The sequence below is a fragment of the Malaclemys terrapin genome, chromosome 24 (assembly GCF_027887155.1).
Source record: "Malaclemys terrapin pileata isolate rMalTer1 chromosome 24, rMalTer1.hap1, whole genome shotgun sequence".
Taxonomy (NCBI): Eukaryota; Metazoa; Chordata; order Testudines; family Emydidae; genus Malaclemys; species Malaclemys terrapin.
The window spans coordinates 4010689-4024519 of NC_071528.1; the positions used below are offsets into that span (position 1 = coordinate 4010689).

The following is a 13831-nucleotide window of genomic DNA, read 5'->3' on the forward strand; positions in this document are numbered from 1 at the left end:
AATCTTGGACAAGGAGGACCCAGAGGCAGAGGATGGCTTGGAGGTCAGAGATGCATGCAGCCAGGAACTCTTTTCTACCCTGGAGGAGGCTAGCCAGTCACAACTGTCGGAGACTGGTGAAGTGCAAACAGGAGAGCAGGCCCCTGGTAAGTAGACATGATTTTGGGAATCGCTGAAGCCAGTTGTTGGGGGCAGAAGGGTTACAGAAAACAGGCTTGTCTCCCACTGCATTCCTAGACTGAGCAGCGGAACAGACTGTTGATTGACTCCCTCACTTCACAGGAATCTCCCTCAGAGATCTTCAGAAAACTCACGTGGAGATACTGGGCAATCCCCTGCCACAGGTTCATTGGCAGAGCTGCTTTGTTTCTTGACCCATTATCAGTAACTTTCCTGCGCTACTGTGCTGTCACAGCGGGGGAACCATTGCTGCACACAGGCGAGCCGCATAGGGGTCAGGGCGAAAGCCGCAAGCTTGGAGAAGACCCTCCCTTGATTCCCTGCTCACCCTCAGCAGCGAGATATCTTCCATAATGATCACATCCTGTGGGAAGTGTGGGGACAGGAATGATTATCACGCCCCTCCCCCTACAGTGCTGGCTCTCCCCAAGAGCCACATGCCCCAGCAGGGTCCGGGAAGAGTGATTTACCCTATGGCTACTCACCATTTTGGAAGTCTTCTGGCTCATGTGTGCTTGCCTGGGGTCAGCCAGTTAGTGACAAGTGAGAGTACTGGCTGTGCATTAAATCAATGAATCAGTGTTCTCTGTGTTGCAAAACAATACTGCTTCTGTAAAATGTTGCGTTTAAACTTCACAGAGATGACCTTGGGAGCATAGCCTCCCTCTCTGTTAGCGGCATCTTAACGGCTGCACAGAATTAGAAAGCGGCCACGAAGAACTAAGGAGGACTTTCTGAGTGATGTTATGAGGCACCCAGCCGCTGAGAAACAGGAATTGAAGGAGTGGCGGGATAGCGAGACGAGGGACCAAAAGGAGAATGCGGCATATCAGAATGAAGCCACGGAGTGGCTCTTAAACGTTATGGAGCGCCAAGTGGACACGCTCCAGGTGCTACTAGCACTGCAAACCGAGCAGCTCCATGCCCGCCCTCCCCTGCAGCCGCTTTCGGAAAACTCTTTCCCATGCACTCCCCAGACACCGCCAACACACTCTTATCAACCTTCTGGCTCCAGTCTGTACCCACGGCATTCCACTCCTCCCCCCTCACAGTCCAGCACGGTGGACTCCTACTACCCACTGCACTCAACAGTTTGGGCCTGCTGAAGTACAGTATCCGCTGCATTGTACTCCAAAGGAGAAGGCTGGATATGATCCCTGGACATACACATATCTTTAGCCATCCCGGTACCCCACCTCATTCTGGGACCTTCCCTTCCCCCATCCCTCTCCCTGCTGTTTTTTTGTTTTGTTTTACTCGCTCTCTCTTCCAGTTGTCTTTTAATAAAAAAATTGTGATGGTTTGAAAGCAATCTTTATTCTATTAATTGAAAGCAAAAACAGCACTGCAAAGCAACATACAATTGCATCATGTGCACCAATCACCTCCTAGCATTACAAGCACTGCAATCCCGAGCATAACAACAAATATTAGTGGCTTTCAGCATCAAATTGCTGCCTCAAAGCATCCCTGATCCTTACGGCCCTGTGCTGTACCCCTCTAATAGTCCTGGTCTCTGGCTGTTCAAACTCAGCCTTCAGGTGCTGAGCCTCTGCGGTCCAGCCCTAAGTGAAGCTTTCACCCTTCCCTTCACAATTATTATGGAGCTGTGATAAATGAAAGGGGGGGGGGGGGGCGGAATATGCAGCATCTCCCTTTTATGGACACCCAGCCAGCCATTTCGCTATATAGTCTCTCTTGGTGGCTGGTCTCTGCTTGCTTTATCTGTAAAGGGCTAACAAAGTCCCCCAGGTAAAAGGAAAAGGAGTGGGCACCTGACCAAAAGAGCCAATGGAAAGGTTAGAACTTTTTAAAAATGGGAAAAAAGCTTTCCCTTTGTCTCTCGGTTGTTCTCTCTTGGCTGAAGAGACAGGGGCAGCAGGAGTGCTGTGTAAAGTTTGAACCAGGTATGAAAAATTATATTCCATACCTAGAAGGATTCACTGGCACAGGGAATGTTTAGACAGACACCATCAGGTTTATTTCGGCTTGTGGATTTCCTCTGTGTTAAGCTCAGGTATTTTTGTTTTCTTTTGTAACATTAAGCTGGACCCTAGGGAGCCATTCCTGGTGTTTAACCCCTTTTCAATTGCTTTATAAAATCTAGCAATAGCCTGATTTTCCAGATGTGTTTCCTTTCTTCTTTTTTTAATAAAATGTACCTTTCTTAAAAAACCTGATTTGTTTTTTGTCTTAAAGGTCTGTGTATATGTTTTTCAATTAGCTGATGGCAACAGCTGGGTTTCCCTTTTGTTTGTTTTCTTTCTCGGCTTCCCCAAGGGAGGGGTGTAAAAGCCGAGGGGCCTCAGGGAAAACTTCCCAAGTGAGTTTTTCTAGGATTTGCAAGAGGCAGTTTTTCACTTGGGTGGTGGCAGCATTTATCAAAGGAGGGAGGGATAGCTCAGTGGTTTGAACATTGGCCTACTAAACCCAGGGTTGTGAGTTCAATCCTCGAGGGGGCCATTTAGGGACCTAAGGTAAAAATCTGTCTGGGGATTGGTCCTGCTTTGAGCAGGGGGTTAGACTAGATGATCTCCTGAGGTCCCTTCCAATCCTGATATTTTATGATTCTAAGGTCAAAGAAAAGCTGTAAACTTGGGAGTTTAATACAAGCCTGGAGTGGCAAGTATTAATTTTTAGAATCCTTGCGGGCCCTCACCTTCTGCACTCCAAGTGCCAGAGTGGGGAATCAGCCTTGAGAGGAGCGTACAGCACATGGCTATAAGCATAGGAATATTGTCATCGACCAGGTCCAGCTTCCCATAGAGGCAGCGCCAGCGGGCTTTTAAACGGCCAAAAACACACTGAACAGTCATTCTGCACTTGCTCAGCCTGTTGTTGAACTCCTTGTTGCTGTCAAATTGCCCCATGTAGGACTTCATAAGCCATGGCATTCACGGGTAGGTGGGGTCTCCCAGGATCACAATGGACATCTCAACTTCCCCTATGGTGATTTTCTGGTCCGGGAAGAAAGTCCCTGCTTGCAGCTTCCTGAATAGGCCAGTGTTCCGAAAGATGCATGCGTGATCCATACAAGGGCCTGGAGAACCATTGAGAAATGCCCCTTGCGATTTGTGTGCTCGGTGGCTAGGTGGTCTGGTGCCAGGGTTGGAATATGCGTGCCATCGATCGCCTCTCCACAGTTAGGGAAGCCCATTTGTGCAAAGCCATCTACAATGTCACACACATTGCCCAGAGTCATGGTCTTTCAGAGCAGGATGTGATTAATGGCCCTGCACTCTTCCATCAACACGAGTCCAACAGTAGACTTTCCCACTCTGAACTGATTAGCGACCAATCAGTAGCAGTCAGCTTCCAGAGTGATCACCACACACTTCTCCAACAGGAGGGAAGCTGTCATTCTTGTGTCCTTGCGCCAAAGGGCTAGGGCGAGCTAATCTCACAGTCCCATGAATGTGACTTTCCTCATCCGAAAGTTCTGCAGCCATGAATGCCACAAGCAATCTCGTGTCGTAGCTACTACGCGTGGCAAGATCAATGTCGCACTCCTCTTGCCTTTGTAGTTTAAGAAATAACTCCACTGCCACTCATGACGTGTTAGTCAGAGCGAGCAGCATACTGGTCAACAGTTCGGGATCCATTCCTGCAGCCCGAAGAGGCAGGGCACACAGTACACAAACCGTTGAAAGATGGCGCCAAATGTGGACGGAACCACAGGGATTGCTGGGATGCGAAACAATGCATCACGGGTCACTGGGACAGGACTCAGGATGCCCCGCGACCCCCTCAGCCTTCCCGCAAGTCTTAGCGGCAGAAGAAAAAGAGGTGCTCTGTGGGAGAGCTGTCCAGAGTGCACCGCTCCGAATACTGTTGCAAGTGTGAACATGCTATTGCGCAGGCAGCTGACAGTGTGAACACACAGCAGTAGTTTCCCTTCAGCGCTCTCTGAGCAGCGCTGTAACTTTGCCAGTGTAGACGTGCCCTTAAGTGGCATCACTCTGATGAGCCAACTATAGGCCCACCATTGATGCTGCCAACTGACATATGATACATTGAGCAGCCCCGACATGAGTTTTGCTTCATGTATCATATCTGTTATTTTGTAATAATTTCAGTGCCTACTAAGAACCAATAATCATATTCAAGCACAGAGCATACCAGTTGAAGAACTCATGACATCAATACAGGCTTTTAGAACCAGAGTTAGGGACAGTTAACTAGCAGAAGTACACCTTTTATCCTCTTTTCAATTCTTCTACTACAGAAAAAGAAAGTTACAAGCAAATATTTCAGCAGATCTGAGAGTTTATCCTTTTCAGGACAATGGTATACATACACTGTGCACATCTTTCCTTTGTTTTAAGGCAGAGCTTATTGAGTACCTGAGATTCACATGAGTTCAATCCAAAAGCCAGGCAACAATCTGGAATAATCTTACCTACTGTGCACAGACACCACAGTCGTCACATATGGCATTGGGATAGAACCCATGACCTGCCAGTAATTATGTACACCAGGAGTATGTAAATTGGCACCTAGATACTATAGTGATGGGTGCTCTAAAAATGGAGGGAAGGGAAGAGAGAAAGAGAGAGAGAGAGAGAGAGAGAATCTTTGAAAATAAAGCTATTACAAAAGCTGAGGTGTTTGACAGCTCATTCCACTGCACGGTTCCCCTATAAACACCCTGTTCCCAGTTTCTGGTGCTCTCTTTCTTGAGTGCACAGCATTCACTCAAGAACAGCAAATGACAAAACTAAATATTTATCGGAGCACGGAATCTAACAAGTCTCAGAATTAAGAACTTCTTCCAATGTAAGTTAATAATATAATTGACAAATATATTTACAAAACAAATGGGTGCTATTTGAGCTGCCTACTCGGGGTGGCTATTGTGCTTTACAGTGGTATCATCAAGGAGACAGATACTTTGGGAACTCAAGAGAAAAAAAAAGCTGAATACTCAGCAATCCACACTTAATTCAGTAGCAGCTGCTGGGTGACCAGCAGTTATGAAAAATCAGTCCAAAAAATCAGTCCAGTTTTAAGACAGTAATGAAACAAAATGCTAATTAGAAGTTTTCAGAATAATTTATCTCACCAGCTAAGGTTTTCAAATATTTTCTTACGTCAAAAGCAGCACTGCTTTAAGTTATGCAAGCTATTAAACCAACATTCATTCTTGAGCTTTTAACCTTGCAAGGCATATAGAAGTCTAAAAGGAATTGGGGAGACAACTTACGAGGAGAATGCATTAAAGTTTTAGAAGACAGAGTTTCAGTTAACTGTTCTTTATGTATAAGTTACACTTCTACAATATTAAGCTTTAAAATCCATGCTTGTTACCTTGATTGTTTTTGACTGAAGTCTCAGGCCATTCAGTGTGTTTATTGCTCTTTCAGCATCTTTAGCACTCACATAGTTCACAAAGCCATAGCCTAAGCTGTGTCCTGCATGAAAGAACATTTTTTTTACATTAATCCTGATGAATAAAAAGGTGTCACTGTTGCAATTAAGTGAAATACATGTAATAAGTAAAAAAGTAATCAGTCTTTTAGATGACAAAACTTCACCTAAAACATACAAAAACGTAAGAGCTATTTCCAACAACCCCCGGTTAAGTTACTCAGGCCTGTCACATCATGTGGGGCGTCTGATGTAATGCTCACCCATTTGCCACTTCAGACATGTGTGTCCCCTTGAGGCTAGTGCATCTCAGATGGCAAATGGGGAGCCTCAACCAGGGCTTTGGAGCTGTGCTCCGGCTCCGCTCCAGCTCCAGGCAAAAACCTGCAGCTCCACTGCTCCGGAGCTGCTCCGCGCTCCAGCTCTGGGCTCCGCTCCAAAGCCCTGGCCTCAACAATACATTCAAGTCTGAAACAATGACTCAGGTACCCTGCGTCATCTGCAATCACAATCAGCAACTATTTTGTTACGTGGGACAGATCCTGACATGCAACATTTTCTATTTCACTTGTTACCTTCTCCCCCCTACCTTCAACAGGGTGTTTAACTGTTCTCTCACAGATTTTGAAACTTCATGCAAAAACAAATGAACCAAAGTGCTAAACTAAGTTTATAAATATACAAAGCTTGAAAAAGAGTGGCAAGTGAGAAAGTTTGGCAAATGACGGTGAACCAGAAAAGTCACAAGATTATCAGTTTCCCTGCTGCTGCAACAACTGAATCCTCCATTCCTGGAGGCAAGAGTAGAGAAAGAGGGCTCTCTTTCACACCACTCTTATTATTTTGTTAAATTTGTCATGCTCTGTGTAGAAGGATGGAGAAAACCTTAGGTCCAAGTTGGTTCATGCCTTGTCTCGTAACACAAAAAAAGCCCTACTTCTCTGCAGGTATATTACTGGATGTTCATGTCCATTCTTTTCTTAAATTATTCTTCACTCCCTCTTAAGTGTTTGAGAATAAAAATTCAATCTTTAAATCATCTCAGACAGGAGCAAGCTCCCTACCTCTTAGGCCTGTAGGTAAATAAGGCAGTATGCCAGGAGCGGTACAGTTACTTACTCTGGAGAAATGAATTCTCAGACAAACATTCTTTCTCCAATTTCTCTAAATGCCAGCCCCTGCTGAAGTACCAAGTACTAAGCCCACTTTAGGGTGCAACTACTGCCACCAGATATAGAACACATTTTAATCTTCTCAAATAATTTGACCTCAATACAGTGGCACTCTCCCACTCCCTTCTCAGACTCCCTCTCCCTGCTTCCCAGTCAGAACCGTGGGCTGTGATTAAAGACAGCCAGGGAAAGATTGTATTATTTTATCTGACAGTCTAAAACAGGGGTCCCAAAGGCAGTGCCCATAGGCACCATGGTGCCTACCGGGGCGTGTAAGTGAACCCGTGTACTGGCCGGTGGACGAGCATCCGCCGAAATGCCGCGTCATCCAGAGGCGTCGCCACCGAAATGCCGCTGCTTGTCGGCGGCATTTCGGCAGCGATGCCTATTGACGTTGCTGCTTGTCGGTGGCATTTTGGCGGATGCTCGTCCACAGCCACAGTCCTCGGTGGCTCGTCGTCTGGCGCCCGCCAAATGAAAAAGGTTGGGGACCACTGGTCTAGAAGCTCTGCTTTGGTGGAAATGGTTTGGTTTGAGGTCACTAGGGGAGAAGACATGGCTGAAAAAGTTGCCCCAGAGGATCTTCTTCGGAATCAGTCATTTTTGGCATGTGGGCTCGTTCCAAAGTAGCCATCACCAGACAAAAAGGGAGCTCTGTATTATCCCCAGGTGAGAGCCCCTGCAGGACCCATGTATTACAGGAAAATTAAACCCTCTAGTATCATTTCAAAGTTGAATACACCAAAATAATGCCAGCTTTCCAGTACCTGCTCTGGACCATCTACAGATAATTGCAATGGACTCAAACATCGATCCTCTCAAAAGTACCAGTAGATCCACACAAGGATCCATGAGATGAACTAACAGCAATATCAAAGAACAGAAGGAATCTTGAGGGGTATAATGATTCAGTGATTACGAAGAGTGCTGGGAATTACTATGTATGATATGGGGCTAAATTTAATATGCAACTACAGCACCCTTTGACATTCTTAATGAAGTTGTACACATTGGCCAGCAAAATGACAACACACACTAGATAAAAAGATGCAACAGCCCGACAGTCTCTAAAGCGAAAGAGTACTATTGTACATTTCACACCTCAATCAATCACAAAGGATCAAATGCTTCTGACTTCTACCAATCTGCTATAGCTCCCAAATGAAATGGACCTCTCATCATCTTTCCCCACATAGGACTAAACACAGTGTGCTATTCTCTCCATTATTACAGCTGGCATACCCTATTTTTTGTTGAGGATGAGCCCTCAGTGAACTTGAATGCTTCCAGATGGTTCTGAAGGAGAATATGTTATTTATGACAGACAACTCTCTTGATGGCTTGGTACCACTCTATAAATATCTTTTCCTCTTAACTATAGATAACGGTGGTCCCCTAGGTGCCTGCTTCATCCTTGGAGGATACAAAGATTTACAGTTGACCTGTGACAGACGAAGCAGAGAAGATGACAGATGTTTTTAAATTCAGATGGTGTGACTATACAGATGGCAAAAAAATATCCCTTGACTTCTACTATAGCATGTGCAAAGTCCTGATCAATGGATTTGGTCTGATTGCAGATATACTGGTTAATGCAGACTGCCTTCGTCTGATTGTTGATGAGACTTTCTCCAATTTGGAGGAAACGCCTGGTTACTTTACAGATACAAGTCAGAGCTAGACTGAATTCTCTATATCTGAGATAGGGGTGCAGAGCCTGGGAAGAGATAAATACTAGGTTCTCTCTCTGGTTGAGTTTTGGTCTGCATTATGCACTGGTAGAACTTCATGCCACAACCTGTTATCTGGGTCCCTGTCCTTCCTGACTGGTACAGACCACTGGAGAGATGGGAAAGGCACTGGATCCTTCAGAACTGGAGCATGCTCACACCTGCTTTGAAGAGCAGAGTGTTAAATGCTCTTTAGGAAGCATATTTTCAGCTTCTGTCCAGAAACCCACCTCAAAGCAGACTTAGCAGAGATTATGGAAAAGGTTACAGTAAAACTAAATCTCTCAGTTCTGGACTTCCCTGCGCTTTTTTGATCAGGGTTCCAACATAGGTACAGAGATTGCCAACCAACACCACAAGTGTAATCTTCTCCTGGCAAAGGATCAAAATCCATAATCCTAGTTATCAACTCTCCCTTCAGTACCACAGATCATGAGGTGTTATGGCAAGTCAACAGGGCTGCTCTCTAGTGGCTGTGCTACTTTTTGTGGCGAGATCCTGAGGGCACTTTCATGTGAAGTACCGCAAAGTTCTATGATGTCACTCAATGAGCATGCTAAATGAGTGGCAAAGTAATAGGGCCCTAAATATTTCAATATATTGATGATAGATTTATTGCCATTTCCTACACTCAGAGTGAAGTTGAGCATCTTCCCTAGCTCTGGACAAGATTGGCTATGGATGAGAGTGAGCTGGATTAAACATATTACAGATAAAAATGGAATGATATAGTGGGTTAAGGGAGGCAACTGGAGGGGGTGGCTTATGTCGGATCCTCTGAAGGCATCTGGCCATACTCAGTAGTAAAATTAAACAATTAAGGGTCTGGTTAAATTTCCAGCTGCTGCTAGATGCTCAAACAAGAGCAGTGACAAAGACACCCTTTTCCTGCCTCTGGCAATGGGGTTGCATCCTTTCCTCTCAGATTAAGACTTTTCCACTATAATCCATGCCTTTGTCACCTTTAGTTTGGACTCAATGTGCTCTATAATAGGTTACATCTTAAATCCATTCACAAGCTGAAGCTAGTGCAGAATGTTGCAACTCTTTTGTTAAATGGAATATCTTGCTGTAAGTGCATGATGGCAGTGCTCCAGGACCTATCCCTTGGCTCCCAGTTGTTGATTTTGAGTTTTAATGCCATAAATGGGTTGGGATCATCCAACATAAAACACACTTCTTTCCTTGTGCAATCCTGCAGTAGTTGTGATCAGAAGAGGCATATACCCAGGGAGCTGGTATAGTATATGCCTAGTATAGAAGAGGGAGCTGGTCAGACCACCCGCTCTGAGGGTTTCTGACATTGTAATTCACTCCCATCTCCTAGTTCTAGATAGCCCAACTTAACTGACTTTTAGGGCATGCTGGAAAGTATACTTTGAGCAGGCATTTGGAGAGAGTTGAAGTGATTAGGGAAAGTGTTATTTAGGGGCCAGATGGATGGGGGACAAATTATTTAATTTATCCTACGTTTGCAGGTTGGTGATAGTATGTATGATATTGGGGGGAGGGAATGACTAGAGAGGAGAATATACTGCTGTATTGATTTTATAATAGTTTTCATATAGTCTATTTTTAGTTGATGGAAAGGATAGCAAGACTCTGGATAGACCAGCTTGTGTGTATATTTAAACCCAAACACATTAAACTAAATAAAAAGCAAAAGCAAATACGCCTTTTCTTCAGCTGAATCATTAGCCAAGCAGGACATGCAACAAAGTTATTTTAGATAAAGTATTACACTCCCAATCAACACAAAGAATATCTTTTTTGTTGTTGTTATACTGTATTCTAACTGCTTCTCTTGAAGCATATGGTATTGGCCACCGTCAAAGACAGAAAAACAGAACAGACAGACTATTTATTCTGATCCAATATGGCAATTCCTATGTTTCTGAACATCAATTTCAATGAACAAACTCCCCAGAAATGACCATGTGCAAAACCATTAGCTTCAATTAAATATATATTTTTTTTATATAAGAACTTGTTCATCCTTGCTGTTCATTCCTTGTTTGGACAGGTGTGAAAAGCCCGAACATTTTGCCTTTTCAGTGTTTATTGCATTTACAAACAGAAGCACTGAAGTGCTTTATTCAGAGACTTTTCCAGAAATCAAGATCATCTTCAACTGGCCCAATCTCCCAGTACCTTCAGGTTAGGCATTCGAGTTCAGTTTTTCTAGAAAGCTGTTTCATACAGTTAACTTAATAGAAACAATAGTTTCTGGACAAACAGGAACCAAAATAAGTAATTTATAATCAGTTTTGCTGTCAACTTGGTAAAGAAGTGTTCACATATATGTGGCGGGAAAAGGATGTGGACAGACAAGTTAGCCCAGGGGAATGGGATTCGACTTAGGAACAAAATCAGCAATCTTGATTTGCAGCACAATAAAATTAAAATTTAAGTTTTTAATGTACTTTAAGACTAGCGTGGTTAAAAAAACACTATAAAAGTTGGGTGGGAACAGGTTTTGAAGAAATTGCAGTCGAAGAGGTGAGAAATATTATACACTTAGTGAACATGTCCAATTATTAGACTATAGGCAATTCATAACCACCAAATAGTTCCATGCGTTTATGTATTTGGCTGAGCAAAGCAAGGCCTTACACTCAACTCAATGGCATTTCTCTGTCTGTAACATGGTAACTTTTGAAAACTGCACTGGCTCAATTCCAAAACGTCAGGGAATGTTCCAGGTATCAATCTGCCAAAATCGGTAGGATTCTGCACAAGTCAGAAGCCTGATTTCCACTGATCTAGTTGTTATGATTATGCAGGCTCTGGATACAAGGGTGAGGTCAATGCCCTCAGAGGTTAAGGTGAGATACTGGGACTCGAGAACATCTCTCTACAGCACCAAATGGGCATTCTGTGGACCTAATTTAAGTGAAAATAAGGCTTGCTGGAAGCCTCTCACACATTCACCCACTGGGCTCCTCACCTCCACTCCAGCCAGGTCTGTCCCCAGCTGGGACACTCACACTGGGGCAGGAGCTGGCCCTCAGGGGGTCAAGGGATCCAGCTGGGTATACAACTTCACCTACATAAACACTGAAGTATGCAACCCTGTAGATATTACCAAATGATTCTTTAGGGCTTCCTAGTAAAAAATGAAAAAGTGAACAATGAATCTTAAATTAGTAGCCACTGGACTATTGGCAACTTCTCAATGGAGAAGGAAATTTATTTGAAAATTAGACAAACCTTAATAAGTAGAGTTGTCAAATTATTAAAAAACAGTCACAATTAAACACAATTTTAATCGCAATGTTAAACAATAGAATACCAATTTAAATTTGTTATAAATATTTTTGGTATTTTTCTACATTTTCAAATATATTGATTTCAATTACAACAGAATACAAAGTGCACAGTGCTTACTTAATATTTCTGATCTTTTTTAGTTTACAAACTAAACTTAGTTTGTAAACAAAAGAAATAATATTTTAAATTCACCTCATTCAAGTACTGTAGTGCAATCTCTATCGTGAAATTGCAACCTACAAATGTAGAATTATTTTGTACATAACTGAACTCAAAAAAGAATATATAGAACTTTAGAGGCTACAAGTCCACGCAGTCCAACTTCTTGTTCAGCTTAATTATTAAGACAAACAAGTTTGTTTACATTTATGGGAGATAATGCTGCCTGCTTCTTATTTACGACGTCACCTGAAAGTGAGAACATGCATTCACATGGCACTGTTGTAGCCAGCATTGCAAGGTATTTACATGCCAAATATGCTAAATATTCGGATGCTTCCATGTTGATGGGTTCTGCTTGATAATGATCCAAAGTAGTGATTAAGTCACGACTATTTTTTTTAAATCTAGATAATTTGTTTTGCATTAATCCCTTGCATTAACTGTGATTAATTTGACAGCTGTCAAATTATGTTTTGCTGTAATTGAAGGGTTAACTCATCAAGTACATACCTATACACAAAGGATAAAAACCATACTTAAATATTTAGTTAGAATTTGCAACACTGGACAGTACAATCACCTGCAAATGATAGAGCATTTACAATTGTTTTTGAATATCTTTAAAATACATTACACTTGCTTTGATTTGCTAATATAAGCAGAAACAGATTAGGAGGTACTTAGATTAGGTGGTTACTTAATTAGATATTTTGAGACACATGTGGTACCTACTTGTATTCCACTGAGGGTTTATGCGTGTGCACCATGCATCAAGAGCTGGAGATTTTTCAAGAAGTAGTGTCTGTTGGGCCATGCATGTGCCCTTTGCTCGCCTCACATTTTCAACAGAGGTGATTGAGGGTGGGGCAGACTGACCTTGTCTCCAATTCCTTCTCCACCGTGAATTCCTCCAATTCCTCCTCCAATTCCTTCACCACCACCGCAAGATATTCGCAGCAGAGGGGAAGGAGGGCAGGAAGTGGAATACAGATAGGGACCACAAATCTTGTGGACCCTCCAGTTACAGGTAAGTAACCTCCTCCTCTTCTGTGAATGATGGTCCCTATTATATTCCACTGAGGGTGATTAACAAGCAGTACACTTAAGTCGGAGGATGGTGCAAGGATGAAGATAGAAAGGTTGAGCAGAGGACAGCTGTGCCGAATGAGACATTCGTCGCAGAATCCCACACCTATGCGTGACAAAGGTATGTACTGAATGCCATATGTCCACTCTACATATGTCCCAAAGCAGCACAATGTGGAGGATGGCCACGGTCGAAGCCTGAGCTCTCATGGAATGGGCCCTCACCCCAGGGCATGGAGGCAGTCCCGACAACTGATAGCATAGTGAAATCCACTTGGAGATTGCATGCCCCTTAACCCTCTTGGCTATTGTTTATCGCAATCTAGAAGATTTCCTGATTGGTCTTGTCCTCTGCAGGTAGAAGACCAAGGCCTTATGGGACATCAAGGGAGTGAAGTCATCATCTTCAGAGGCATGAGGCTTCAGGAAGAGAGCAGGTAAATGTGTTGGTTAAGATGAAACTGGGATACGAACTTTGGCAGAAACTTGGGATGTAGGTGCAGGGAGACTTAATCCTTATGGGAAAGTGGAGAAAGGAGGGTCTGCCCTCATGGCCCCAAAATTCACCTACCCTTCTTGCCAAAGTGATAGTCACAAGGAAGGCAACTTTCATGGAAAAGAGGGACATAGAGTAGGAAGCTAGAGGCTCAAAGAGCTGTTTCATCAATGCCGATAGAACTAGTTTAAGGTCCCACTGGGGGGGCGATAGGTTGCACAGTGACGTTCTAATGAGGCCTTTCAAAACTTAGCAATCAACAGATATGGAGTGTCCTTCCACAGGGGGGTGAAAAGTGCTACATTGCTGCTAGGTGGGCCTTGAGAGAGTGGAGGGCGAGACCCGGTGACCCCAAGCACAGGAGGTAA

The 13831-nt window shown here is 43.6% G+C and overlaps 1 protein-coding gene across 2 annotated transcripts in view; it reads right to left on the bottom strand.

The window, feature by feature from the left end:
- The window catches only part of ELAVL1 (ELAV like RNA binding protein 1), a 93081-nt gene that overhangs the window by 25573 nt on the left and 53677 nt on the right, over nucleotides 1–13831 (bottom strand). For both annotated transcript variants that reach the window (XM_054013345.1, XM_054013346.1), the window contains one exon: nucleotides 5488–5591. In XM_054013345.1, the coding sequence (XP_053869320.1) occupies nucleotides 5488–5591 (104 nt within the window). The remainder of the gene's footprint in view (nucleotides 1–5487; nucleotides 5592–13831) is intronic.